We start from the raw sequence: 26,299 nt of genomic DNA on the forward strand, positions 1-26,299 counted from the left end.
ACTGTCTAGTTCGGTAGGTCTAATAAAATGCAGGTGTAATACAAAGAGTACTATCGCAATATAAAATTCATAATATGATTTTTAGACTGTGGCACTATTTTAATAATTACTACTGTCCTTAATAACTACTCTTTCTTATTTATTATACTCTGTGGTTAAGTGAAACCAAGGTGCAAAGGAAAGGTGCAAAGTAAGGTGCAAAGCAACAAGGGTGTGAATTAGATGGTAAAAGTAAAGTAGAAGCATGATGGTCCACAACGGTCTTATTATTATGGTCATGTATTGGACTGCACAAATGAAACGGATTTCTAATTTAGTTTCAAGGGAAAAAACAGGTTGCGATATAAGCGCGCAACATAAATATGTAGTGGTTTGCGGACTATTATTACATAAAATATTATATTTAAAGTGTTTATTCTCACTGTCTTACTAAACTTGACTAAAACTTTACCAAATTCCTAAGTAATAAAATACTATCTGAATGAATGTTTTTATAAGATCCATATCATGGCCATTCATTATTTAATTAAACAAAAATAACAACATTATGTTTAACATGATAGCTTCTATATAGCTGCGATCTATTTTTAACTGCTGATTGCCATCTATTCCATAAAAAAATCTTTAGAAACAGTTACCGAACGAACGTACATACTTCATTAATGCAACTGAATGACATGACGATGACATTAATTTATTGACATTACAGCAGTGGCGAATTGTGTTGACGTTCTTGGGGAGCTACATTAAATTCTTAATATCAATTCATATCAGAATTTCTTAATTTACTTAGAAATTAGTAACATAATCTGATAAAAGTGTCAATTGTTAAATCATATTTCTAACAAGAGTGGCAAATGTTTCACAAGCAAAATGTACTTTCCAATAGGTTGGCCCAAAGTTCTGAAAAATCTGGGAGCAGATAATCAAATTATAAAGCAAATCGTGTCGAATAGAGACAAGATATTGTTTGCTTCGTTGAGTGATGACTGTTTAGCTGTATGGTTTTGTAAGGTCGGTATATTTTCGTGTAAACATCGAGGTCGTAACGAACTACGTTATTTCCATCTTTGGTAATAGAGCTCACTGAAATTGTATTGCTTGCACTCGATATGACTTGTTAGACGACCAGCATGTCAAATCTGATCTTAGAAACGATTACAAATCACATAAATGTTATTTTTATCTGTCAATCTTAACTTGTATTTTTGTTATCAATTAAAACATTTTTAACATCAATGTACATGTTCAGTTGAGTTCTATAGTTATTCTTACTGTCATTAATTGTTAGAGTAATTAATAAATTCAACAATACATTTAGTATTTGTTTCTGTTCACAAGGTCATATCGTAACAAAAGCCTAACAAAACTAAACAAATTTACTTAATAATGTTTATTTTAATACAAATTTAATATTGTTTTATCTGTTATAAATATTCATATTTCTTACCTGCCTAGACAAAATATGCTTCTGAACGCCTTTATAAAAGTTTTCAATTACACTCAAAATCTGTTTCTCAGTAATCATTCTTAGAATGTGTTGTTTCCTTGTTCCTAAGATTGACCAGTAGAGAGCACATTATTATAACATAATATAATTAATTATTTATTTTATTTAGAACAAAATGAGATCATTGTTATAAATGCCTGTTTCAGCCAAGTGTCCCCATTGTGTACCATAAGAGGAGTACAGAATCTCTTCAAAGACTTGGAGTCAATGTCGGAGTGGAATGGAAACCTGATTCTTCTATGATATGTATCTCTGTAAGTATTGAAATGTTTTAAAAGTAGAAAGTAGAAGAAAAGTAATATCTTGTTAACATGGGCCAACATTGACCACATACGCATTGAGTAAGTTAATGGTGGAACAATATTTTTGCTAGTTTTTTACCTAAAATAAAGAAAATGAATCTATAATTTTCTTAAATGTAGGAAAATCCAATACAAAATTAGAACAATATGCTGGTAAGCCTTGAGATAAGAATGGTTATTAGCATAGAATATTTTCTAATTGGTTATGGCTTAACAAAATAGCATAAAAAATCTAGAGATGGTATAAAAATAGTTTTAGCAGTTTTGGTGTTAAATTATAACAAGGAAAATTTCATTTTCATATTTAAAAATAAAATATTACCTCTGTGATTAACGGTTGTATGTTAACACTTACGCCATGGGCAGGGCAGTGACTGTCGTTAGTGGAGGATTTGCCTTCACAGTTCGTCTATTGGCAGTGAAAGACTTAAATAATTCAATTAATTTAATTTATTCCAGACCTCAGAAGGGCATCTAATATTGTACAATGTGGAAGCTCACAGTGAACAGACAGCGTACCAGCAATATGACCCACCCACTGCAAGTTTACGCAGAGACTCCGCCGAGTTATTTGTCAAAGAGGTCATACCATCATTGAAAATTACTCTGGTAAGTACTATATCCTATTACTAACATAAATTTTTAAATCTCTTTAAACAATATATTTTATAGTACTTAACTGTGAAACATCACAGCTTACTCCCTCTGTGACTTGAAACTAGTAGAGCTTTTCTCGATTAATTCACATGAGTAAATTCTTTTAAAAAGTTTTTATACCTATACATAGGAAGGAGGTAAAAAGAAACATGAGTTTTATACAGTTTTCCATGGATCATGTATAAAATAACAAAGAGTTATAGTGTTTTCATAATAATAAATAACACACAAAAGATAACATTATGTGAGAAACTTTCTCATTATCAAACTGTTTCCTATTACCATGCTGTTGTTTGGTAGCAAACATATATAGAGGCCATATTTAACTGGTAGTCATGAGAGAGATAACTCATGAAGTATGTAATATGTATAATTTATACTACCGTCCTACATAGTCAATGATAAAAAGTATTACTATTCATTATTCACGGTATATGCTTGTTCCGTTTAGGAAAGCTTAGTTCATTATAATTTATATGATGATGAAATTAAGATATGAATGCTTTAAAAATTTATTGTAATTAGTAGCTTTCTTATACTATACTGATGACTAGGTTTGCACTGCAATTTCACACTTGAGTTTTTTAAAACTAAATATTAAATTATTTTGATATAGAAGTATTAATATTCTTTTAAATTTGGTCGCTGATTCTAGAGAACCTATATATTTTCTAAAGATGGATACATACAGATAGACATCAGAGATTGATAACTCAATAACGCTTTGCTCAGCCTAGGGATCAAAACTGAGGCTATTTCCATTGGACATTTTGTATTTAATAAGAAGACATTAATGGAAAACCTATTTAATCTTCATTCCAGTTAAAAGAAGTATTAGTATGGGATGGGCAGATCACACGGATGTGCTGTATATCAGGCACAGAGATTCTGGTCTGTACCACCAGAGCCCATCTACTGCGGTACCGGTGGGATGGTACGCAGAACCGGGATTACTGTCTCGACCTTGGAAGAATACCATTTTCCATTAACCAACAGGTTTCTAAAGGTAATTTATATTTACTTTTTTGTTTTGTTGAAAGTTGATAATGTTTTTTAATAATTTACCTCAAATGTCATTACCTGCGGACTTACTGGGGCTCTCGGGGAGTAGGAATGGGTGGTTTTTAGTCAGTAAGAATCTGATACTCCGTCTTGCCTCACCCGGGCGGGAGAAGGCGATATCCCCCCTTAATTGGGTGAAATTAAAATTAAATTTTTCTATACTAGATTTTTTTATGGGTATGATATGTTAGTGGACGATTTATGTTTGTAATTTATTAAATATTGATATTTTAATCAATTTAGAACACTTCTTAACATAAAATTAATGAATTACCTGTACAATTTCCAGCGGAACCGATATTAGAAGACAACACACATGTAAATGACATAGAATACTCGCCGCTCGTGTGTGGGTTTGGCATCACCCTCAATGACGGACGGGCGGCCTACCTCACCGCTCCTAATCTTAAGTTTGATCCTAATGTGAGTATATTACAAATGGATTTTATTAATGTCCTAAAGACTACACTGGAATAAGGAATGGAAGCTGGGAAAATTGTAAATAACTGGTGGCTGTCGAAAAGACGATTAAAAAAAACATATTTAAAAGTGTACAAAATTATCTAATAAAACGTAAATTTTAATGCAATATTTTACACAAACAGAACATACATCAGGGGTTCCCAATCTTTTTCTGGTCAAGAACTACTTTTTTCATGTGGTCCCATATACACATACTGATTTTCTCATTCACTCATAAAATATGTGACTATTATTGTCGTGGGATTATTGAAATAAGTTGCTCCACTCAGTGGTCTCCTTTGTTATAAGTTTAATTCAAGCTTTAACCATGATATTCATTGAACAGAGGTGTAGTCTTTGTGTATGTATTTTTTTTTCGCCTAATACTTTTTGTCTTCTGCGGATCACCGGTTGGGAACCACTGACATGTATAGTGATTATACTGTAATTTCGTATGTCTCTAATCAAAACGTATTTTGACAATCCCAGATATGTTTGGACACAGATCTAATGGTAAGAAACCGAAGCGTGTGTTGTGTACATTAAATACTAGTACCTGAGCACGCTACACTTTCCCCTCGTTTCAATTCGTGTGTTAAATAATACCCGGCACGAACCATGACCAGTACCTCTACCATGAGTTTGAAGCAATAGTATTTGTCGATAGTGTCATGCAAGTAATCAAGTCAATTTTAAGACGCTTTCAAATGTAGTTCTGTCACTATCATTTTTTTATAAAATGACAGAGATAGCACGATATTTAAGTACAACTTAAAATTGAGTAGCGTTTGAGTATTCGGGCGTCAGACTCATACACTTAGACAAAAAAATTTTTGCATGTCAAATTTTACAACGCCTCTACCGGTCACCTGCGGAAGCTGTGGTAAAATTTGCCATACAACGTCGTCGCTAGCGACTATCGACTAAAACTATTGCTTCAAACTCATGGTAGAGTTACAGACTACAGATGTATCAATAGTGGGGGTAAGCTAGCGCATTGTGTTGGTATTTTCACATTCTTTCTCAATTAAAATTTTAATACAAATTCCTTTTCTTATTCTTATGTTTATTTACTTTTATGACTTAATGAGAATAACCATAAAATAATGAAAAAATACTTAATACACAATGTGGGAATTTACCCACAAAAAGTCTGGTCATGATTCGTGTCGGGGATTACCTCTGTAGTTTTCCTATATAGATTACACTTTGTTATTGTCCCAGCCAGACTCCTTGTGTGATGGTGTTGGTAGGCAGAGAAAGCCTAAGTTTTGTAATTTAACAACTATTGTGAAATAATACTAAATAATTCAAATATACGGCTGAATTACGCAAACTGTTTGACAATATTAACTTGATTGTGAGACGTCTGTCGTAGCACATGCTGCTCATAATTTTGAACCCCGGTCTGGCTTGAAACTAATCGAGCATCCTCGAACCGTTTACGTTGGCAACCTTATATTTAAATTATTATTATTTTGCTATTAAATAAAATATCCTCTGTATGATGATTATTGGGTAGGTGTTCCATTACGATAATTTAAATATTTTCATGTTTTTCTATTTTTAGGCCGTTCAAGGTATTTGGGCTCCCGGCATCGATGACGCGACTTGCGCAAGAGTCAACCATAAGTTTAGATTAATTGCTATTGGCAGAAAAAAGTGAGTGTTAATCATGTTGATATTTTTAATTTGTCAGATTTCCATTGTCCTTAGTAATATTTATTAAGTATTGATAAAACTATTTTTACTATTAATTTACTACTACAAATTTACTGCTACTTTTTCAATCTCTGTCATAAAGAAATTATAACACAGAACTAAACTACTAATGTATAAACTACTAATTAATTAGCGTATCTATTACTTAGTAGAAATTGGGCCTCCGGTAACCTCACTCACACAACGAAACACTATGCAAGCGTTGTTTTACGTCGGTTTTCTGTGAGACCGTGATATCACTCCGGTCGAGTCAAATAAAAAGCTTTCTTTGCAAAATGTTCCAGTTCTCAAGTGGACGTGTTCACGATAGACGAGGCGACGGGCGGCCTGGAGCTGTCGCATACGATGGTGCTCAGCTCCAAAGACTTCCCCGGTGACCCCGGACCTGTTAAGTGTATGAGGTAATGTATAATACTTTTTCTATGTACTGAACGTAATTTGTATGACAAGAGAGTGGTTTTTGTTAGCTGGTACAAAATCTTATTATGAATTTAATGTTTTGTAATAGGTATTTATAAAACCTTCCTCTAGGGCATAGTATATTGTTTTTATTTCGAAATATTAGTTTGTGGTGAATGTAGTATTAGTACATAATAGATAGTGCAGTTTATTAAATGAGGAAACTTAGTGATGATTAAAATAGTAGCTACTTCTCTAGTTTTTAGTTGCCTGTTTCATTCAATCATTTATTCATAGTTAAAGAAATAAATACGCATTATGCTATTGAATAAACGACCCTATTTCTTAAGTATTAAAGTCCATTAAATAATACCTTCCAGATGGACAGCGGACGGGCGTGCAGTGGCAGTGAGTTGGGAGCGCGGCGGGGTGTCGGTGTGGTCGACGTTCGGGGCCCTGCTCATGTGCTCGCTGGCCTGGGACTACGGACTCAACCAGGACCTCAGCAAGTCCAACCCTTTGGTTGTGTCTAGTTTAGTGAGTATTCTGATAAGAGTATCTTTTGAACTATTTTTTAAAGTAGTTGTATAGTTATTCAACGAAGGACAATCTCCTTATTTGTATAAGATAGAGATAATTTACTAATAGCTCAGTAGTAGCACGGGGTCTGGAAATGTGCCTGGTGTAGGGCAATAGGCTCACCAAAGTAGGTGTACATTGTATGTACAGTGCTATAATGTGCACCTTTGCCTACCCCTTTTGGGGATAAAATGCGTGACGATACGACAGATATAATTAAACGCCAATTATACGATTCAAGTATACATGGTTCTAATCATGTACTTTTTAATGTAGTGTATGCTCTTAGAGTAAAAAAGAAAATGTCGTACTTGAACGCACTATTAATGCAGGTATACCAGTTACTTTCAAAATATGTTCTGAGTCCATGTTCTATTTGTTGTAGGAATGGGCGACTGAAGGCTACCAGCTGTGGATGGTGAAGGTGGAAGGAGACTCCAGTACTAACATCATACAGCTGGATTTTGTGAAGAGTCCTCTCAGTGTAAACCCTTGTATGGTAAGTTCATCCTGTATAATATTGTCCAATGTGTGCATGTTTATGTAGTACGTGTACAATTGTACCTCCTTAGATATATTGTATTGTCATCAATACAATAGTCGGAGCTAGGTAGGTGGCGCTGCTATCGGGTTATGTCTAATCGCTCTCTTAGTACTATCATATGATGAAACATTAAGTTTTATTTTAATTTCATACAAAATTCCCAACATTACTCAATCCCCGATATAACACACCTTATTTCTTTTCCAGAGCAACCAAAGACACCTCTACTTACAAGCAGATGACAAATTATACGTGAACTTAGAAGACAATCTAACGAAACGTACAAAGATCTCAATCATTGACTCGTCTTCAGAGATATACCAGGCAGAGAACGGGCTGCCCGACCAGCCTACGTTGGAATATGAGAGCAGTACTAACTACAGGGAGTTTGTGGACGACAACGAGTGCAGGAAACAGTGGATAGTGCTGCCTTTACCGGCCACTTATATTGCTACTAATTGGCCGTTGAGGGTAAGTGCTAGAGATCTTTGGTTATTCTTATAGTGGTTGTGTTTTTTGGTAAATCAAATAGTCTTAGGAGTGTATACGATCTTCGGTTTGTCATACAAACTTACTCGTTCAATATGTCTAAATACAGAAGAAAACGTTTTCAAATATTACGACGACGATAAATTGATTTAAAATATATAGAGATGTTACATGACGTCAAAATGTATATAGAACAAATGTGCAAGAGTAGTAGCGAGTTCTCACTACAAAATTTTTGTTCGCTTAAGCGAAGATTTAGATGAATCAAATCAAAGTTTACTTATTTAGATTTTATGGTGTTCTAATATTTTTCTCTGCTGTCTAATACTTTTCGGTATATAACTATACCCTAAGTACAAGTTTTTTTTACGTTAATAAGTAATCGATACGAGAGCGCGTTCGGCGCTCTGATTGGCCGGCTCGAATAGGCCAACTAATCAGAGTAAACTCGTACGCAAAGTACTGACAGAGGTAATTAATGTTTTTTATTCTGTACCTCCTAATTACGTGTCAAATGTATGTTGTAGTACAGTGCAATCGACGAGGCGGGCGTGAACGTGTGCGTGGCGGGTCGCACGGGGCTGGCGCACTACAACTGCGTGGCGCGGCGCTGGAAGCTCTTCGGGAACGAGGCCCAGGAGAAGGACTTCGTCGTCACCGGGGGCATGCTCTGGTGGAGGGACTATGTTGTCATTGGTACTGTTCTATCACATTATACTTTACTATATTTACTTCGTTTATATTAGAACTTTCGTGAGAAATACTAAACATGAATAAATGAAATGAAATATGATAGAGATATTATGTAATAGATATTATGTTTTTCGGCTTACTCACTCTATCTGTTTGACGAGGAACTCGATTAGTTTCAAGCCATGCTAGAGGCCCATATCCATAAACAGCAGCAGGTTGACTATCGCGCTGCTACTGTCGAAACTAGTCGAGTTCCTCGTCAAATAGTTACGTGAAAAAGCCGAATACTAAGCCGCATAATATATTTAGTATGTCTCACGAAAGTCATAATACAAATATAGAACAAAATATTTATTTCACCTACATAATAAATAACTTCCTTGACAGGTTGTTACAGCATTCTCGACGGACATGACGAGATTCGCTTCTATCCCCGAGAAGCGAAGTTAGACAACAGATTCGCGAAGATAGTCCGCGTACAGTCACAAGTGTTCGTGCTGGACATCCTGGATGACCAGCTCGTGGTCTTCGGAGCTGATGCCCTCGTCACCATTTATGAACTCAACTGCATCGATAATAGTAAGTGTAGATTTGTAAAAAGTAGATTTTGTGATTGTGAAATAATTAAATGAACAATTTATCTGTAACAGTCTTCAAGGTTGTATTTAAATATAGATTAGAATTTGTCAAAATCTGTCTAGATATTTGCGGGTGAAAGTGTAATAGTCCATACAGATTTTCATGACCAATTTCTTCCCTATCGATAACTTGTAAAATGATTCAGAGAGTTGTATTATGAAGCGTTGTGAACGTTATCCGCGGCGCCGGTTTCGGGTTTAATAGTGGTAGCCGCCCAAACTTAGTATTTATACAAAAAAATATGGATTAGTGGCGGTGGTCACACGAATATGATGCGTGGTGGTCAATAACTTGTGTTATATATTTGAACATAGCTCGCAATATGTTACACACAGCGGGTACGATAGAGATGCGGTGCGTGCAGGCCGTGGACGTGTCGGCGCTGTCGCACCCCGCGTGCGTGGTGGTCAATAACTTGTGTTATATATTTGAACATAGCTCGCAATATGTTATACACAGCGGGTACGATAGAGATGCGGTGCGTGCAGGCCGTGGACGTGTCGGCGCTGTCGCACCCCGCGTGCGTGGTGGTCAATAACTTGTGTTATATATTTGAACATAGCTCGCAATATGTTATACACAGCGGGTACGATAGAGATGCGGTGCGTGCAGGCCGTGGACGTGTCGGCGCTGTCGCACCCCGCGTGCGTGGTGGTCAATAACTTGTGTTATATATTTGAACATAGCTCGCAATATGTTACACACAGCGGGTACGATAGAGATGCGGTGCGTGCAGGCCGTGGACGTGTCGGCGCTGTCGCACCCCGCGTGCGTGGTGGTCAATAACTTGTGTTATATATTTGAACATAGCTCGCAATATGTTACACACAGCGGGTACGATAGAGATGCGGTGCGTGCAGGCCGTGGACGTGTCGGCGCTGTCGCACCCCGCGTGCGTGGTGGTCAATAACTTGTGTTATATATTTGAACATAGCTCGCAATATGTTACACACAGCGGGTACGATAGAGATGCGGTGCGTGCAGGCCGTGGACGTGTCGGCGCTGTCGCACCCCGCGTGCGTGGTGGTCAATAACTTGTGTTATATATTTGAACATAGCTCGCAATATGTTATACACAGCGGGTACGATAGAGATGCGGTGCGTGCAGGCCGTGGACGTGTCGGCGCTGTCGCACCCCGCGTGCGTGGTGGTCAATAACTTGTGTTATATATTTGAACATAGCTCGCAATATGTTACACACAGCGGGTACGATAGAGATGCGGTGCGTGCAGGCCGTGGACGTGTCGGCGCTGTCGCACCCCGCGTGCGTGGTGGTCAATAACTTGTGTTATATATTTGAACATAGCTCGCAATATGTTATACACAGCGGGTACGATAGAGATGCGGTGCGTGCAGGCCGTGGACGTGTCGGCGCTGTCGCACCCCGCGTGCGTGGTGGTCAATAACTTGTGTTATATATTTGAACATAGCTCGCAATATGTTATACACAGCGGGTACGATAGAGATGCGGTGCGTGCAGGCCGTGGACGTGTCGGCGCTGTCGCACCCCGCGTGCGTGGTGGCGGCGCAGCTGTGTCGCCTGCAGGACCCGCCGCACCGCCCGCGCGCCTCCACCGTCTGTATACCCGTGCAGAGGCAGCCTGACTCCTTGGTAAGTGCTAGCTACTCACATTCAAAACATCTTACATCCATACGACGATACGTAAGAAATCGCGTGGCGCATAGATGGTCTAACATTAAGGTTGCAACAAAAGAACTTAGGTGAAGGATGTTATTTCTTAAACAGTAAGTAAGTATTATTTGCCGGGGCTCCGGTTCAAACAACTGACACGTTCCTCTCGTCACCCAAGGCGGGAAGAGTAATTGGATAATTTTCCCCCCCTCAACAAAAAGTACGGCGTTATTGCACTTCTGAGTGTGATTGATGTAACCAGAGGCACAATCCCTTCCCCAAAAAGTGGGCAACGCACTTGTAACTCTTATAGTAATCTAACTTCTTATCTAAACTTTTATGTAGGCTTGCACGTTTTATCCTATAGGTAACTACATGGCAAGACTGTTATCTCCAACAAGCTCAAAATGTTTTAATTATTATTGACATCTAATTTAACGTTAATGTCTTCAGGTGATCAACGCTAGCGGTAAGCTGATGATGGTGCAGAGAGAGGAGTATGACGTCGATGAAGACAATAATCCGGTGAGTAAATTATACTTAAACTTTATTTCGATGTGCGTTTACGTGAAATATGCTTGTAAACTTTAAAGTTTAATATATATATTATCTAGCTTCACGAGGAAATTACGATACTTTTATTCGCTATATGTTGTTATGTTGATTACATTAAGATTTGTATTGGTGCACTAGATTACAACAGAGAAGGAAAAAAGCGTTCATGTAAGGTTTAGATAACCACTTTTATTGATGGCCTTAACATGCTTACTACATGTGATGGGCTAATTAAACTGTTAAAGCCGTCAACTTATGTACGTACTTTTGCGAATAATCGAAGTCTTGTTCAATGTATTACAATGTATGTGTTACTTACATAACCTGTAATTACAATGGAAATCCGAATACTTGGACAGATTGTTTTTACCGCGAAACAACTAATTAACCACTTTGGGTAGTTATGTATTGAAAACGCTTACATTACAAGCTAATGCGCGTGTCATTGAGCACTCGGCACGCATAACTAAACGAACTCATTTCACACACTACACACACTGACCCATTAAAACAAGTTCCTTCGTAAAAAACATATTTATTTATTCAGGTACACTTCGTTGCTTTGGATTATACCAGTCAAACTTAACTTCTAACATGACCTATGTGTATTTTTGCACGAACAAACATATGCAAGAACACACTAGCGCCGTGAGTAACTAAATAGGTTACCTATACACGGAGAAGTTAGTTATAGAAATTATTTACATTGAAACTTGACTTATGCTAATGATGCTTGACGGTTCTGATGGTGAGGGTCTTACCGTCCAGTGAGATAGGGCCTGCTGCCCAGCGGCGGACGATGTTACCCTTGTGTCCATATGTAGTGCCTGATAGATGCACCCACGGGCTAGCCGGGGGCAACGGGTAGATGGGCAGGATGTCCCACGTGGGCACTGGGGCGATCACTGGCGGCGTGTCGATCACTGGAGTTATGATGGGCTGGTGATGAACTTCCGCTACAGGCGTGATCTCGTGAATTGGAGCAATGGGTGCGATCGGGAGTGGTGCAATAGGTCCGATTGGGCCGATGGGTCCATGTCCGATAGATGCGATTGGTTTCGTAATGATCGGTGCTGCAATCGGTGCTGCCACCGGTAGTCCTATGGAGTGTACGTTGGGTCCAGTACGTTTCACAACCGCGTTGAATCCAGTCAGAGAGTCGGCAGTGTACTCTACTAATCGGACGTTGCCGTCAGGTTCCACCAAAGAGTATGCTCCTCGCACCACGTCACCATTGCGGGTCTCCCACTGCGCCTTATTGTCGCCGGTCGACGGGTCGTTTACCGCATAATTAAATCCGTAATTTGGGTTCGGCTAGAACAAGGAATTTACAGGTTAAAACAAATGGAATAAATTTTAAATGGAAAAAAATACGAACAAATTACAAACTCTCACTTACAATTTTATCTATAGTGGCAATGGGTACGTAGGACAGCGTCGCAGGCGGTATCGCAGAAGCGGCCGCGACCAAAGCCAAAAGGCAGGAGACCTGGAAACACGACAAACATGTTTAGGAACTTCGTCGATTGACTTACCTCTTCCTCAAGAGACAGTCGCGTTCGAGATGGTCTTACCAAGAAAGATATCAATACAAATTAAGGAAATAGGAAAGTAGATAATTCGGAAGGAAGTACTTTACCGTAATATGCATGTTCATGTTGCTAACGAGGTATTCCAGTGAGCAGACGAAGTGCACTGTCCTTTGTCACTTACCACCTGCCTATTTATACTACACTAATTATTCGACCCGGCAGCGCCCCGGTTACTGTCAAACATCTTGTTTTGAGCCGGTCCGTTTAAGTTCTTTTTGCCCGATTTAGTATTCATAAATAGTGGTTCGGTTAGACGTATACTGTGATTAACTAATGAGTTAATTGGGGTTGATTATGAGTGTGAGTGATGTATCGGTTTCCTTACTGTTTGCGATTGTTCGGTTGTAAGGTTTTTGGGTCGATAGGTCAGGAAAACTGCGATATCTCTGTTTACCCTTCTAAATGTGTTGGTTTAGAAAGAACGGTAGGAAGGCTCCTGCTAAACCATCATGTCGCACCGCTCGCCATCGACAGCGACTTCACGCTCACATATTGGACCCCAAATTTCAGCCCAGTTCCAGAGGAATTTGCTCCCACGGGCCGTCCGATTGTGGAATGAGCCTCAGCCGAGGTTTTCCCAGTAGGCTACAATATGGGGTACTTTAAGAAGGGAGTAAATAGGTTTCCTCTGGGTCGGCAAAGCGCATGAAATGCCTCAAGTCGTACAAGCGTTCATAGGCCAACCACTTCCTATCAGATGGGCCGTGTTCTTATTTGCCACCGTCGTCGTATAAAAAATAATGCCACTTGGTGTCCAGATATTTTACAACTGAATATCTTTTTATTTTAACTTCTCGTAACATTCTTTCAACTTACAATACATAGATGTAGGACACTAAAAACAGGATTTAAATTAAATGCCTTTTCAGTTTTCATATTAGTAATAATAAATAATAATAAATTCATTTATTTCAGGTTTCAGGACCCATAAAAATTTGACAAAATTCTTGCATGCTTTATAAAATACATACGGTAATAAAAATACAATGTTCAATGTTCATAAATTATGTCAAAAGTTAGTGTTGGTGGTGTTGTGTCATATTTCTGCAAAGGATTCCAAGAGTTTTCGTTAAGCTACGATGTACCTACATAATTTCATAGAAAGAGGTTATGATCTAACTAGTCATTTACACACACGTTTTTGCAAGTTTTCAGTACTTTTGAGCGACAATCAGTGTCAGTCACATTTCTAGATCTGGACAGAATATCGAAATATATTCCAAAATTGTTAATTTTAATTTTGCGCTACCAGGCAAAAGTTAGATTCATTACAATGAGATCGCACCCAAAGCTTCGTTCGTTGAGCAATCATTCCACAGCGGAACCAATCCAACCAATGCGTAAGTGTGTGTAATATAGAACCATGAGGATATTCTCATGTGTCGTAGGTCACATTCGCATAACACTTGGACATGACACACATTTGTAGATAGACAACCACGATACCTTGCACAGCAATCGGTCGTCTTGTCTCCGTGCCAACCATGCATAACCTTATGTTATGAATTTTACCTTTATACTACCTCGTTGTTGCGATTTCCAGGTCGGGAAGGGCATTATTGGAATGTATCAATTAAAATCAATCTTAGTAGCAACACGGAGTCTGCTATTGGGACTCAAAACATAACTCGTGAAGACTGGGTTTTATAAACACTTCTTATTTCTTCGAGGATTAAGAGGCATGATGTTATGTTCTACGTTTTTCTCCAATTATATTATTTACTAGTTCCTGTCAGCGGCTTTGCCCGCGTTCCGGCGAGATAAAAAGTATCTTATTACCTAAGGCAGCGCATACTCTCTCTATATACCAAATTTCATCAAAATCCGTTCATTAGTTTCAGCGTGATTGACGGACCAACATCTAAACAAACAAATTTTGACATTTATAATATTAAGTGTGATTTAATTTATGGCCTGTTTCTTGAGCTTTGTTGTTTTGTTTGTGAACATTTTTATTTTAAAGCTTATCTATATAAGTTATTTGTTCTAGTCAGGTTTATTAATAAGAGTATTACTGCTGGTAGAAACAATGATTTTTTTTGCATTGGCAAAGAAGAAACAATGATGTAATCTGTATTTTTCCAAAAGTAAACTTCCTTATAAGTTGAAGTAAATAGATTTGAGAATACCTAATTTTGGTTTGATTTGGTCATTTCAGTTATATGAATAATTTTTCTTAGGATTGTTTAAAGGACTTTGATCCTTTCATTATGAAGTAATAAAGTATTGACTAGTAGGAAACAAAATTACAAACAGACAGTTTCTATACTTTTATTTACACATTCTCAGTTAAATCGACGTTGCAAAAATATGTACAAAGCATTTGTAGACTAGTTAACATTAGCTTTAATACTGGCTAAAATAAAAGCCCAAACGCACGAAGACACCAATATGGCTTCCTCCTCGACAGAACGGTGGTAGGATTATGAATATTCCAAGACTATATACAAGCTCAACCTTCCATCTTTACAATTCAATGTTTCTTTTGCAAAACTAAAGTTCTACCGTACAGCGGAATCGGGCCAGTCGTCCATTTGTGCACTTTACCATCGACGTACTTGCGACTGAATATCGTGACGTGCGGTTTGTCTAACACTGAACCGCCTAAGGGAACCCATCCGCCATAGGAGTGCGTGAAAGGGTCCCATGGGAGACTCCATTGACCCAGAGTTGTTAGTTTTGGTAGGTTCGCTACAATGGGTGCGGCGCCGAAGCCGTAGTGAACTGGGCCTATGATTGATGTTAAGGGGGCTACTGGTAGAACTGGCTTCGATAGAGGTAGGATTGGCTTGATAGGTACTACTGGTGCATGTACACCATGTACAGTAGGTCCGACTTTCTTCACGACTGCGTTGAAGCCGGTGAGGTCGTTGGCCGCATAGTCCACGATACGTAAGGAACCGTCAGGCTCCACTAATGAGTACGATCCTTTAACAGTGTCTCCGTCTCTAGTCTCCCATTGCGCCTTGTTGTCTTTTGTTATCGGATCGCTGACTGCGTAGTTGTACGCGTAACGGGGGTGATCCTGGAACATTTAACTTAATTAACATACATATTTTTGGCAAGAGTAATTATAAGAGATGTTGCATCATTCATACTGTATTGGTACTTACAATTTTATCTATGACTGGAACAACATTTATGGCACCAGCGGAAACAGTAGCAACAGCTACGGCGAGTGCGCACGCAATCTGTAATCATACACATTTTTTATGACGCAAACAGTATTATATCGATACAAAAATAATCGATAATCGCCTCTAATTTGTATCATCGATTTTTAATTAAAGAATAACTAACCATTAAAAATCGATTCATATTGTCAGCGAGTGATATGTAGAATGTTGGGTTGTCAGTATGTGCAGTATGCTTTTATAAGTGCTTAGTGGTAGCACTGCCGATACTAGTTCTGATACTACAGGTTTGTTATTCACATGTAACATGACCCAATACATGCAAAAAAATATTCGAGGCGAAATATTTTTTGCTTAGTTTATGATGATGGCACTAGTTACGGGGGCTTAGGGTTCGCCTATTGAGGTCTTTGAACTGCATTATTCCCTTACGGTTAGAAAAGCTCTTGGTACAGTTGCCAAAGTCAAAACTTATTTATTAAAAAGTTAATCCTCTCAGTGGTGACATAAATTTTATTTGAGTTTTAACTGTTGTATGTTTGTTAGATGTCGTTTTGTGCATCGTTCTTAACCTTCTGTACCACCGGTGGTCGAAGGAAAAGGAGGAGCAAAGGCGTGCGTGGGTTTGCTTAGTAAATTGAAATCAGCTGATCATATTGAAATCAGTTGTGGCATACCTTTTTTTTGAGCTTTAACGTGCTTTAACCATGGTATTTTTATCAGGTGTTGTCTTGTGTATCTTTCTTATTTCGTGAACCATATTTTGCCTTCTGCGGACCACCGGTGGTCCACAGACCGCGGGAACCAATGCCGTAGAGCAAAGGCGTAGGTTTGCTTATGTAAATATCCTAGAATCAAAACTGCAATTCATAAATTATATTAACTGCTCGTGATTACGAAGTTTCAATTGTCTAATTAATAATTACATTACATATAAATAAATAATTCATAACATTTCGTTGAAACCTGCATTGGACTTACTGTATTTTAGACAGCTATTGTTGCAAAGATACTCAAGCAGAACCCTTTTTGCAGTAGCCCTGTAACTTGCCTAGCAAAAAGCAACCTTATTTACATTGATATACATAAATTGTACAGTCAATTGTCTGATTAACGAGCTGGTGATCCACGCAATGCCGACACCCGGGCTTCCCGCCGAATGTCTACCGAAACTTCCGTGTCCGGTTGTCATAACCAATTGCGAATAACATTGGGTAATAAGTTAAAATACAATATTAATTTATGGCTTTTGGGTTTATAGTCTTGTCAGTATGCAATTTTATTGTAATAAGTTTAGCTAATAGAGGTACACAGAAACGGGACTCATAAGTTGGAAAGTGAATACCTATATTATAACATTGAATATTATATTATGTGCATCATCATCATCAGAGCCCAGAATGGGCAAACCCGTCTGGGCTCAAACGGTGTGACGTTATGATAATATTCTTTACTTTTCTTAAAGAACATTAAAGCTTTATTAATAGGCTAACTCATTTTAATATCTTTTTATTTGTATGGGCAAAAAAATATTTAGCTTAACTTGACATTTATTAAATTAGTGCAACTTTCTCTGGCCCTGAATATTATGTTCTATTGTTCATATTATAAAGTCTCTAATAATGCAACGTCATAAAACTTATTATTATAATGTATGCAAAAGGAAAATCATCATCAGGAGTGCACTCAACCGTTAAGATATTATCAGTTAGAACTGTTGTACTCCAGCATGATCAGTACTAATCGGTAGTCGTTATAGTAATTAATCACTAATTTTATTCATGTTTAAACTTGTAATCAATAATCAAGATTGAATCAGTCGGAAATGTTACATCACGCATGAACATGGCATTAGCTGCCAGCTTCTATAGATATGCTAAAAATAGTTATTCATCTGGTTTTAAAGCCTCTTATCCCTATATTATTACACGGGTCTAGTAACGTAATACACGCAAACTGCATGTATATTGTTTATGGCCATTTCTCTATTCAATCAGGCTAATATTATAGGTATTAGGGTTAGTAAAACTATCGTATTTAACCACATGGTGGCGTATGCTTTATTAGTGCTAGTCTGACTTATAATTATCAACATAAATATTAAAATTATGTACAAAAGACTCGACCTTATCCACATAAAAGGTCTTTCTTCAAGGAGACTCACTAGAGGAGACTAAAGGCAACAAGGAACAGTAATGGACAGCGGCGTCTAAACGTTGGGAGGCCTCAGATTTTTGTATTTCATAAATTAATGCTTGCCATAGTAAGGTCCCGCGCCCCAAGTGTTCAGTAGTCCGTCACCTAATAATCCATGGCCACTGAGGGGAGCTTTGGCGTAACCGGCGCCGAGTCCACCGTAGCCGCTATACCCGCCATAACCGCCTAATAGCAGACCATCGCCCTTCAATCCAGCGTAACCTCCATATCCAAGTCCACCTGAATATCCACCGTATCCTAGACCATCACCCTTCAACAGTGGCAATGGTGCTGCGTAACCTCCCAAACCTCCTGTCAATATTGGTCCAGACTTGATAATAGGGGCGGGTAGAGGCGCAGGGTAGACTGGTCCAGCCTTGTAAATAGGACCAGGGAGGCCAGCGTATGATGGTAGTAGCGGCGCTATGGGGGCAACAGGCTTGATAAGCGGCCCGTAAGATGGAAGAGGTCCGATAGGCGCGATTGGCGCAATTGGCGCAATTGGAGTTTTGATTATTGGCGCTATGGGAGCAATTGGCGCGATGGGTGCGATCGGCACCGCGGTCTTCACAAGGTTCGCCGTGGATATGGCTCCTCCCACAATAGGTCCTGATATCAGAGGGGCACCCGCTAGACCTCCAAGTTTACCAATAGGTCCCACAGATATGGGTGCAATCCCAGACGCATGTCCCAGCACTGGGATCGGCGCCTTGTAGATGGACGCAGGTACTGACACTGGGTGCAAGTTAGGTCCTACACGCTTCACTACAGCGTTGAAACCTGATTTCGCGTCGGCCCAGTATTCCACTATACGTAGGCTGCCGTCCGGCTCCACTAGTGAGTATGCTCCTGTAATAAAAAAAATATTTGTTAATATTGTTATTCACTAATTAAAATATTTTTTCCCACATATAGATTACCTTTAACTACGTCGCCGTCTCGTTTCTCCCATTGCGCCTTGTTGTCACCCGTGTGAGGATCTTTTACTGCATATTCGAAGGCGTATCTGGGATAGGCCTTTAGAAAAGAAACACATAATTTGAAAATAAAATAAATAATTCACTTAACGAAATTTAAGTAGCACAAAACTCACATAATAATCTACTGAGGCATGTCCTGGCGCGTATACTAGACCCCCTCCTAATAGTCCATCAGCCGCGACGGACGCCGTCAAGGCGAGGAGGCACGATATCTGCAACATTCAGAACACTTCACAAACGTATCCTTAAAAGCATTAAAATCTAAAGCAACGTCTGACTGCACCGACCGCTGCGTAAATATTCATTATGCCGGAGACGCACTGACGTGATGTCAAAAATGCACTGCAGAGTAATTGGCAGCTTGAAGGCATTTATAGGCGATTGGTTTAGACCTTCATGTCCTATGTTGCGGATGTGGAATGTTTAGCGCGCACTCGCTCTAGCTGTAACAACAATCACCAGAGTTGCATCAGGCTTCCTCATTTTCATAGAACAGCCTTCGGGGAGTGAAAACGCGAGTTAATATGTAAAGAGGGCTCGATGCGTCGGTGGGCAGGACGTGCGGGCTGGCGCGGGTATTTTCTGTAAACTTCAGATCGGAAACTGATGAATTGTGCGAATGATTTACATGATAAACATTTTTAATATCTTTATATCTCTAAACATATTGGGTGTAGTCGTATCTGCATGTACCGAGGTATTGCAATATAGTTAAACGCGTTAATGATACGGCGACGTTTTGCTCCAGTTGCGCCTGCGCGCGGTGTCGGGGCGTCGTAAACGGCTGGTTGATTGCACGCCCGACTAACGGATGTCGGTCAGTGTGATCATTATCAGATATTACTTGTATAACATTACACATTCATCTTTTTCACCTGATTTACATGCGATCGTGAACTTTGCTTTCAAGGTGCTACGAGTATATGACGAGTAATTAGACGTTCCTAATCTGTTGTTTGAAATATTTTAGTCTTTCTGGTATTTGGATTTAGGTACAATTTTGATGAAATATTTAGTATCCGTCACAATCGACCAGAAATATAGGTTTATGGGCACTCGTATTTCACTTATAATGTAGCAATTTATTAGTCAACCCTAAATAGTTTTAATGTAGTACTACTATTTTAATGGAGTCGTAACAATACAAGCAAGTGCCGGGTCATTAATCCAAGTTTGTGTGTTTAATAAACAGCAATTGCAATATAATTTGATAGCTACTATAAGTTTCGAATTCCTAAGATTCTAGAAACCTGTTATCTTATATGGAATCTAATTGATTTGATTTTACTATTAAGCCGGCCACTATTATTGGAAATTGTCTAATAGGATAGTATAATTTGTGACAAATTAATAATATCGATTACTATTTAACATTAAAATACTGAAATTCTGCATACAAATAGATGTTCATGTCTTTATACTTACCAATAGCATAAATTACTACAAATATAAATGAAACTAAAACTTTCATTAAAAAATTAAGAAAGGATTTTTAATTTAATTATTGAAACTCACACTGAACAGCGAGCTTTTTAAACTTCAGACAATTTTACATTAAAATACATTTCATTCAAATCTTGTATCTAAATAATCCCTATTTCTTCTTGTCCCCAGGCCTACAGCTGTCTCCCAGCAACAGTTCTAGCGTCTTGCGTGGAGAGTGTCTGGTCCTGCGGCAGTGTGACTGGCTCACAGACACAACTGTCCCGAGCTCTGTGGCTCTGGTGTGGGGCTCTAGGCGCGAGAGTCTGGCTCCCTCTACTACCGCGGGATACGACCAGACACCCTGACTCGAGCAGACATACTTTCATGGCTAAAAGGATCATGCTGCCTTTCCATCTTAATATTTATCCGTTGAGTAAGTTTCTATTGTCATATTTTGAAATTGTTTGTTATCCGTGACATTTAAGTAAATTGTAGAAGATGTCTGCACGGTTGGTACGGTGGCTGGGGAACTGGCTGCCGTGCAACGTTAGCGGATCGATTCCCACACGGAGCAACTCTTTGTGTGATCCACAATTTGTGGTATCGGGTCTGGGTCGATGTGCATGTGAAATTGTATTTATAAGTTTTTAAACTGACATGGTCACTAACACTATTTTAGAACTTATTACGAATGTATCCCGTAATAAGTTCTAAAAATTGTATGTTTGTAAACGCACGACACAGGAGAAAATCCTTGTTTGTTTGTTTGTGTGTTTATTTCCAAAGATTTTCAATTTCTTAGAAATTATAATGTAGGTACTACAGTGTAACAATGATCAACTTGTTTTAAATTGATGATGTATATTATATTTATACTATTGTGTTTTGTTTCTAGCAATTTTATTCGACGACGCTATCCTTCTGGGTGCGGAGAACGACACGACTCTCTACGCTTCGGACTCCAGTTCAGTATTCTCGCTGCCATTCTGTGTCGTCAATAGAACAGTAAGTTTCATTACATTTTTAATACAAAAATATGATCATTTACTTTTTAAAGCACCTAGAAAACTGTACCCTTAGTACGAGTTTGCTTTACGTTTAAAGTAATCGAAACGAGAATCAATAACTTTAAGTCGAATGGAAACGGGAATCGGTTACTTTACTTCGTTCTATAAACTACTACGTTACTTTAAATCGATTCTCGTTTCGATTACTTTAAACGTAAAGCCAACTCACTAAGGGTACTATATAGTTTCTTATTCGTACCAGGACCAGCTTCCTTCCCTTTGCCCTTGTTTATTTCAAACTGGCAGTAAAACACACGAAAAGTATCCTATTAAAACCTAAATCGTAACTTAAGATATTACGAACATCCGTCAATTAGCAAAAAGGAACTGAATACCTACCATTCATCATTTCACCAATGATATGTTTCCTTAATTATGTTCCTAATTGGCGCCCGAATTGAAATAATGCGTAATAATTACATATCGTTAATTTTTACATGTTTATGAATATAGACTTCTGTAGTAATTGGACTGACGATAGGAGATTCGTGTTTCCACTATATATCCTTTTGTTCTGATATTTGGATTTCTTCATTTGTGCAAGAAATCGTAATCATACTTGCTTTGCCGAATTTAACAAATCAATTAATAAAACTAAACGCAATAAATTAAACGCTCTCCGATTATAACTTATGAGATATCCTTAGATTGTTTTGTTTTCCTGAAATGTTTGTTTGATATTGAACTTTATTTCCAAGGTCTTAAATTTCAAATTTCAATCTAAAATTGAGCCTTAATGTACTACATCTTCTTCCAGAGCCAAGTCTACCTCCACCAAATACTGCGGCAGCTGCTCCGTCGTAACCTGGGCTACCACGCGTGGGAGATCGCGCGCTCGTGTTCCCAGCTAGCTTACTTCCCACACTCCTTGGAACTGCTCCTTCATGAGGTGTTGGAGGAAGAGGCTACCAGCAAGGAACCAATACCTGATGCCCAGCTGCCGTCAATTATTGAATTCGTTCATGAATTTCCCGTGTATTTGCAGGTGAGACAAAATGCCAGAATTTGAAATGTAAATTGTTATTTTGTTGTTATTGAAAAATGTTGTCTTAGTTGGCGGAGTTATCGGTAAGTCCTACTGCTGAGCAGCAAAGGGTAGATTGTAGACCACCCTTTGTTTTCTAAGACAATAAAATCATCCTATGACTTTTCCCGCTTTGAGCGATTCGAGATAGAGTGTCAGACTCTTACTGACTAAAAACCACTCCATTCCTACTCCTGCTTTTCAAGCCAGAGCCCCGGTAATCCGCTTGGTAGTGATAACCCTTGCTTTGGCAATAAGCGTAACTCTATCATAGTCTCGCATCGCATGACTATTTGCATGTTCTTAATGATACTTTAATTAGAAAATCTCGCAACGAATAAACCTATAAATAAGAACTAGTACGTACACATATAAAGTTGTATGATATTTTATAAGTTTTGTGTACTAATGAATGCGTTTATTGCATTCAAATTATGATTATATCCTGTATTTCATACGCCACTAGGCATATAGTACGGATGACTATAAATAATGGGTTTGAGCCCTTCTACCTATTTGGGAAACGTGGCGAATTCATTAGACTATGAATCATAATGCTTTGTTGGCTTAGTGACTGATAGTAAGACTGCTGACTTATGATGTTCCTTTTCATATCCAGGTTGGATAGTTTTAAACGATTTTTCAATTTGAACCTTTTTGTCAATAGGCTCATTTCTTTATTGTATGAGTATAGTATATATTGAAGGAAGTAAAATGTAAATGATAATAAATTATTTAATTTCCTATTTATACTCTACCGTTGTGAGTGTTAAATTAAATAAATAATATTTGAAGTAGGTTTTCGTCTACTACTAAGACATAAGCGTATTCAATGTAATAAATCGAATCCATCAGCAACGCATGAAATTATTGGTTTGGTAGAAATTGCCTATTAATTAACAATTACACATTACTGGAATGGAAGCTCCATTCCAGTAATGTGTAATTTGCGTATAGCTTAAATAATTTTATTTCTCTTTCAGACTGTAGTACAATGTGCAAGAAAGACAGAGATAGCGCTATGGGCGTATTTGTTCTCAGCGGCGGGGAAGCCAAAAGAGTTGTTCCAAGAATGTTTACAACGGAAAATGCTGGATACGGCTGCCTCTTACTTAATCATATTACAGGTACGTAATTTAAATAAAAAGCTTAGTTTTAAGTACAAACAACATTTTCTGAATAATCCTATTGTTCATAAGCGCGATATGGTTCAATTCCCTAATGTAATTAATATTATTAGATACCTACCATACGAATGATTAGAATTTCTATCGATAGGGTTTCTCATCACAGGGCGCTGTTTTTATGAATAAATATAATTAAATAATTACTAATATCTATTGAAATATTATCTGGGGAAGACTGCTAGTATCTTACCACTTCTGTCTATCCGGTGAAGGAAAAGGAAATTTCACATTTTTGAAAATGTTGTTTTTTCTTCTTGCAGCTGGTAAAGGTACATTATATTCCACTGTCTGCTTATTTCGCGCCTAAAATGTCTCCTTCGCTCTTTATACAATATATCAAATGTTTTTGGTATACAGAGCTACTATCTATATATACTTCTTTATGTACAATTTAGGTGTAAAACCTCTTTACTGTAAATTAAAAATTCTACTTCTTTATTGATGGAGTTTTTTAAAGTTGATTGTGGAAGTGAGAATGAATTATATCAGAAATCTGTTGGTAACTGCAGAGAGCTTAGTATATGTTTGTCTACGTTGAACGAGATTGAAATGAGACCACGTTCGGTGCATTGATTGGCCGGCTGCAATGAACTGACCAATCAGCGCAGAACGCGCTCACGTTTCGATTTCGGTAAACTTAAAGCAAACTCGTACTAAAGACTCCTGTACATTTAATATAATTAAGAGGTTATAATAACACAAAAAATACTATTTTTAGACTACCAATTACCTTTTTAATTTCACCCAATTACAGTTACACTTACACAATCACTTTTAAAAATCTCTTGACACACATGTTATACCTATAGCTTTAAATCTTCAATGCTTCTGTCACATAGAATAGTGGACCGAAAGCGTAACGTGGCAAAGGTGGTTTTCGTGTGTAGCTAGCACGCCTTGCAATCGCTTCCCTGTTTAATATGCATTCGATATAACTACATACATACTATATAACTTATTCGCCTCGCTTTCGGTTTCCGCCTTCGCTGTGTGGCAAAGGCTTTACATATTTTATTTTTGTGGTACAGGCACACGATATTACTTTTAAATACTTAAAGTGTTCTAATGTCAAATTAACTTTTTAGTAATAGTCCGATGTTTTTTTAGCTCGTTTACGCAACCAAAATTATACGTGAAATAGTTTAATAATTTTGTCCAAAAATTTATAAATTGTTTATACATAACAATACCTCTATTCCTAGTTAGATAATGTTTCCTTTCCTAGCTCTTGATAGCAAACATCTTGAACTTTATACACATCGATGGGCATTGCATAAGAAGTTATAACTAAAAAGATAAATACCGATTGCTTTATAAAAAAGCGCATTTAGAAGCTCAGTATAATATCGTGTGCCTGGTCACAATTCAGTATGTCTGTACGTTTGTTTGTCTGTGACAGAACTTGGAAAGTTCAGCAGTGAGCAGGCAGCTAGCGACACAACTCCTCGACACCGCCCTGCAGCAGGAGCGGTGGGATCTCGCCAGGGATCTCGTCAGATTCTTGAGAGCTATAGGTGGGTATCATGTGATTTAAAACTGTATAGTAACTAGTGTAAGAACTACAATGCCTCGTCATCATAAGCATACAAGTAGTTTGTATTAATTACTTATGTGTAGTCAGATTCTTGAGAGCTATAGGTAAGTATCATGCGATTTTAAACTTTGTAGTAACTAGCGTAAGAACTACAACGCAACGTCATCATAAGCATACAAGTAGTTTGTATTCATTACTTATGTGTAGTCAGATTCTTGAGAGCTATAGGTGAGTATCATGCGATTTTAAACTGTATATAACTAGTGTAAGAACTACATTGCATCGTTATCATAAGCATATAAGTAGTTTATATTAATTACTTATGTGTGTATTCTTGAGAGCTATAGGTAAGTATCATGCGATTTTAAACTGCATAGTAACTAGCGTAAGAACTACAATGCATCGTCATCATAGGCACATTAATAGTTTGTATTAATTACTTATGTGTAGTCAGATTCTTTAGAGCTATAGGTGGGTATCATGCGATTTAAAACTGTATTGTAACTAGTGTAAGAACTACAACGCAACGTCATCATAAGCATACAAGTAGTTTGTATTCATTACTTATGTGTAGTCAGATTCTTGAGAGCTATAGGTGAGTGTCTTGCGTAGACGGTTATAATTAATGTAAGAGCTACAATACGTTGCCATCGTAAGATATCTGTCCGGAGCTGTGGACTACCTAGCGGGTTACCGGGGCTCCGGCTCAACGAGTAGGAGTAGGAACGGAGTGGTTTTTATTCAGTAGGAGTCTGACACTCCCTCTCGCCTCACTAGACGGAAGCAGTCATAGGATGATTTTACCTATGATAAATAGGTATTTATTGTTGCTTCTCCTTACTTTCAACTACTTCCTCTTAGAAGCACTGAATAAGAAATACTCTTTATTATCAATCAACAATACCAACCTCAAT

The 26,299-nt window shown here is 38.0% G+C and overlaps 4 protein-coding genes across 7 annotated transcripts in view; 1 reads left to right on the forward strand and 3 right to left on the reverse strand.

The window, feature by feature from the left end:
• The first annotated feature begins 712 nt into the window (after window positions 1–712).
• LOC118266415 (guanine nucleotide exchange factor subunit Rich) overlaps window positions 713–26,299 on the forward strand; it is a 33,677-nt gene continuing 8,090 nt past the window's right edge. For all 4 annotated transcript variants that reach the window (XM_050694908.1, XM_050694910.1, XM_050694909.1 and 1 more), the window contains exons 1-19: window positions 713–1,014; window positions 1,657–1,764; window positions 2,272–2,421; window positions 3,292–3,475; window positions 3,821–3,954; window positions 5,564–5,655; window positions 6,000–6,116; window positions 6,495–6,651; window positions 7,079–7,192; window positions 7,445–7,708; window positions 8,254–8,422; window positions 8,807–8,998; window positions 10,510–10,670; window positions 11,145–11,216; window positions 20,763–21,006; window positions 21,469–21,578; window positions 22,398–22,625; window positions 23,648–23,791; window positions 25,251–25,365. In XM_050694908.1, the coding sequence (XP_050550865.1) occupies window positions 874–1,014; window positions 1,657–1,764; window positions 2,272–2,421; window positions 3,292–3,475; window positions 3,821–3,954; window positions 5,564–5,655; window positions 6,000–6,116; window positions 6,495–6,651; window positions 7,079–7,192; window positions 7,445–7,708; window positions 8,254–8,422; window positions 8,807–8,998; window positions 10,510–10,670; window positions 11,145–11,216; window positions 20,763–21,006; window positions 21,469–21,578; window positions 22,398–22,625; window positions 23,648–23,791; window positions 25,251–25,365 (2,896 nt within the window). In that variant the 5' untranslated portion in view covers window positions 713–873. The remainder of the gene's footprint in view (window positions 1,015–1,656; window positions 1,765–2,271; window positions 2,422–3,291; window positions 3,476–3,820; window positions 3,955–5,563; window positions 5,656–5,999; window positions 6,117–6,494; window positions 6,652–7,078; window positions 7,193–7,444; window positions 7,709–8,253; window positions 8,423–8,806; window positions 8,999–10,509; window positions 10,671–11,144; window positions 11,217–20,762; window positions 21,007–21,468; window positions 21,579–22,397; window positions 22,626–23,647; window positions 23,792–25,250; window positions 25,366–26,299) is intronic.
• Window positions 11,766–13,129, reverse strand: LOC118266418 (cuticle protein 19-like). Its single transcript, XM_035579872.2, has 3 exons — window positions 12,886–13,129; window positions 12,646–12,735; window positions 11,766–12,560 (listed from the first exon to the last, which is right to left on the reverse strand). Exons 1-3 carry the CDS (start codon window positions 12,901–12,903, stop codon window positions 11,970–11,972), a joined length of 699 nt encoding a protein of 232 aa, XP_035435765.2. The 5' UTR covers window positions 12,904–13,129; the 3' UTR covers window positions 11,766–11,969.
• LOC118266419 (cuticle protein 19-like) lies at window positions 15,094–15,930 on the reverse strand. The gene has a single exon (XM_035579873.2). The coding sequence runs from the start codon at window positions 15,870–15,872 to the stop codon at window positions 15,312–15,314; it is 561 nt and encodes a 186-aa protein (XP_035435766.2). The 5' UTR covers window positions 15,873–15,930; the 3' UTR covers window positions 15,094–15,311.
• Window positions 18,009–19,726, reverse strand: LOC118266417 (cuticle protein). Its single transcript, XM_035579870.2, has 4 exons — window positions 19,436–19,726; window positions 19,262–19,360; window positions 19,089–19,185; window positions 18,009–19,017 (listed from the first exon to the last, which is right to left on the reverse strand). Exons 1-4 carry the CDS (start codon window positions 19,517–19,519, stop codon window positions 18,221–18,223), a joined length of 1,077 nt encoding a protein of 358 aa, XP_035435763.2. The 5' UTR covers window positions 19,520–19,726; the 3' UTR covers window positions 18,009–18,220.

The sequence above is a fragment of the Spodoptera frugiperda genome, chromosome 7 (assembly GCF_023101765.2).
Source record: "Spodoptera frugiperda isolate SF20-4 chromosome 7, AGI-APGP_CSIRO_Sfru_2.0, whole genome shotgun sequence".
Lineage (NCBI taxonomy): Eukaryota > Metazoa > Arthropoda > Insecta > Lepidoptera > Noctuidae > Spodoptera > Spodoptera frugiperda.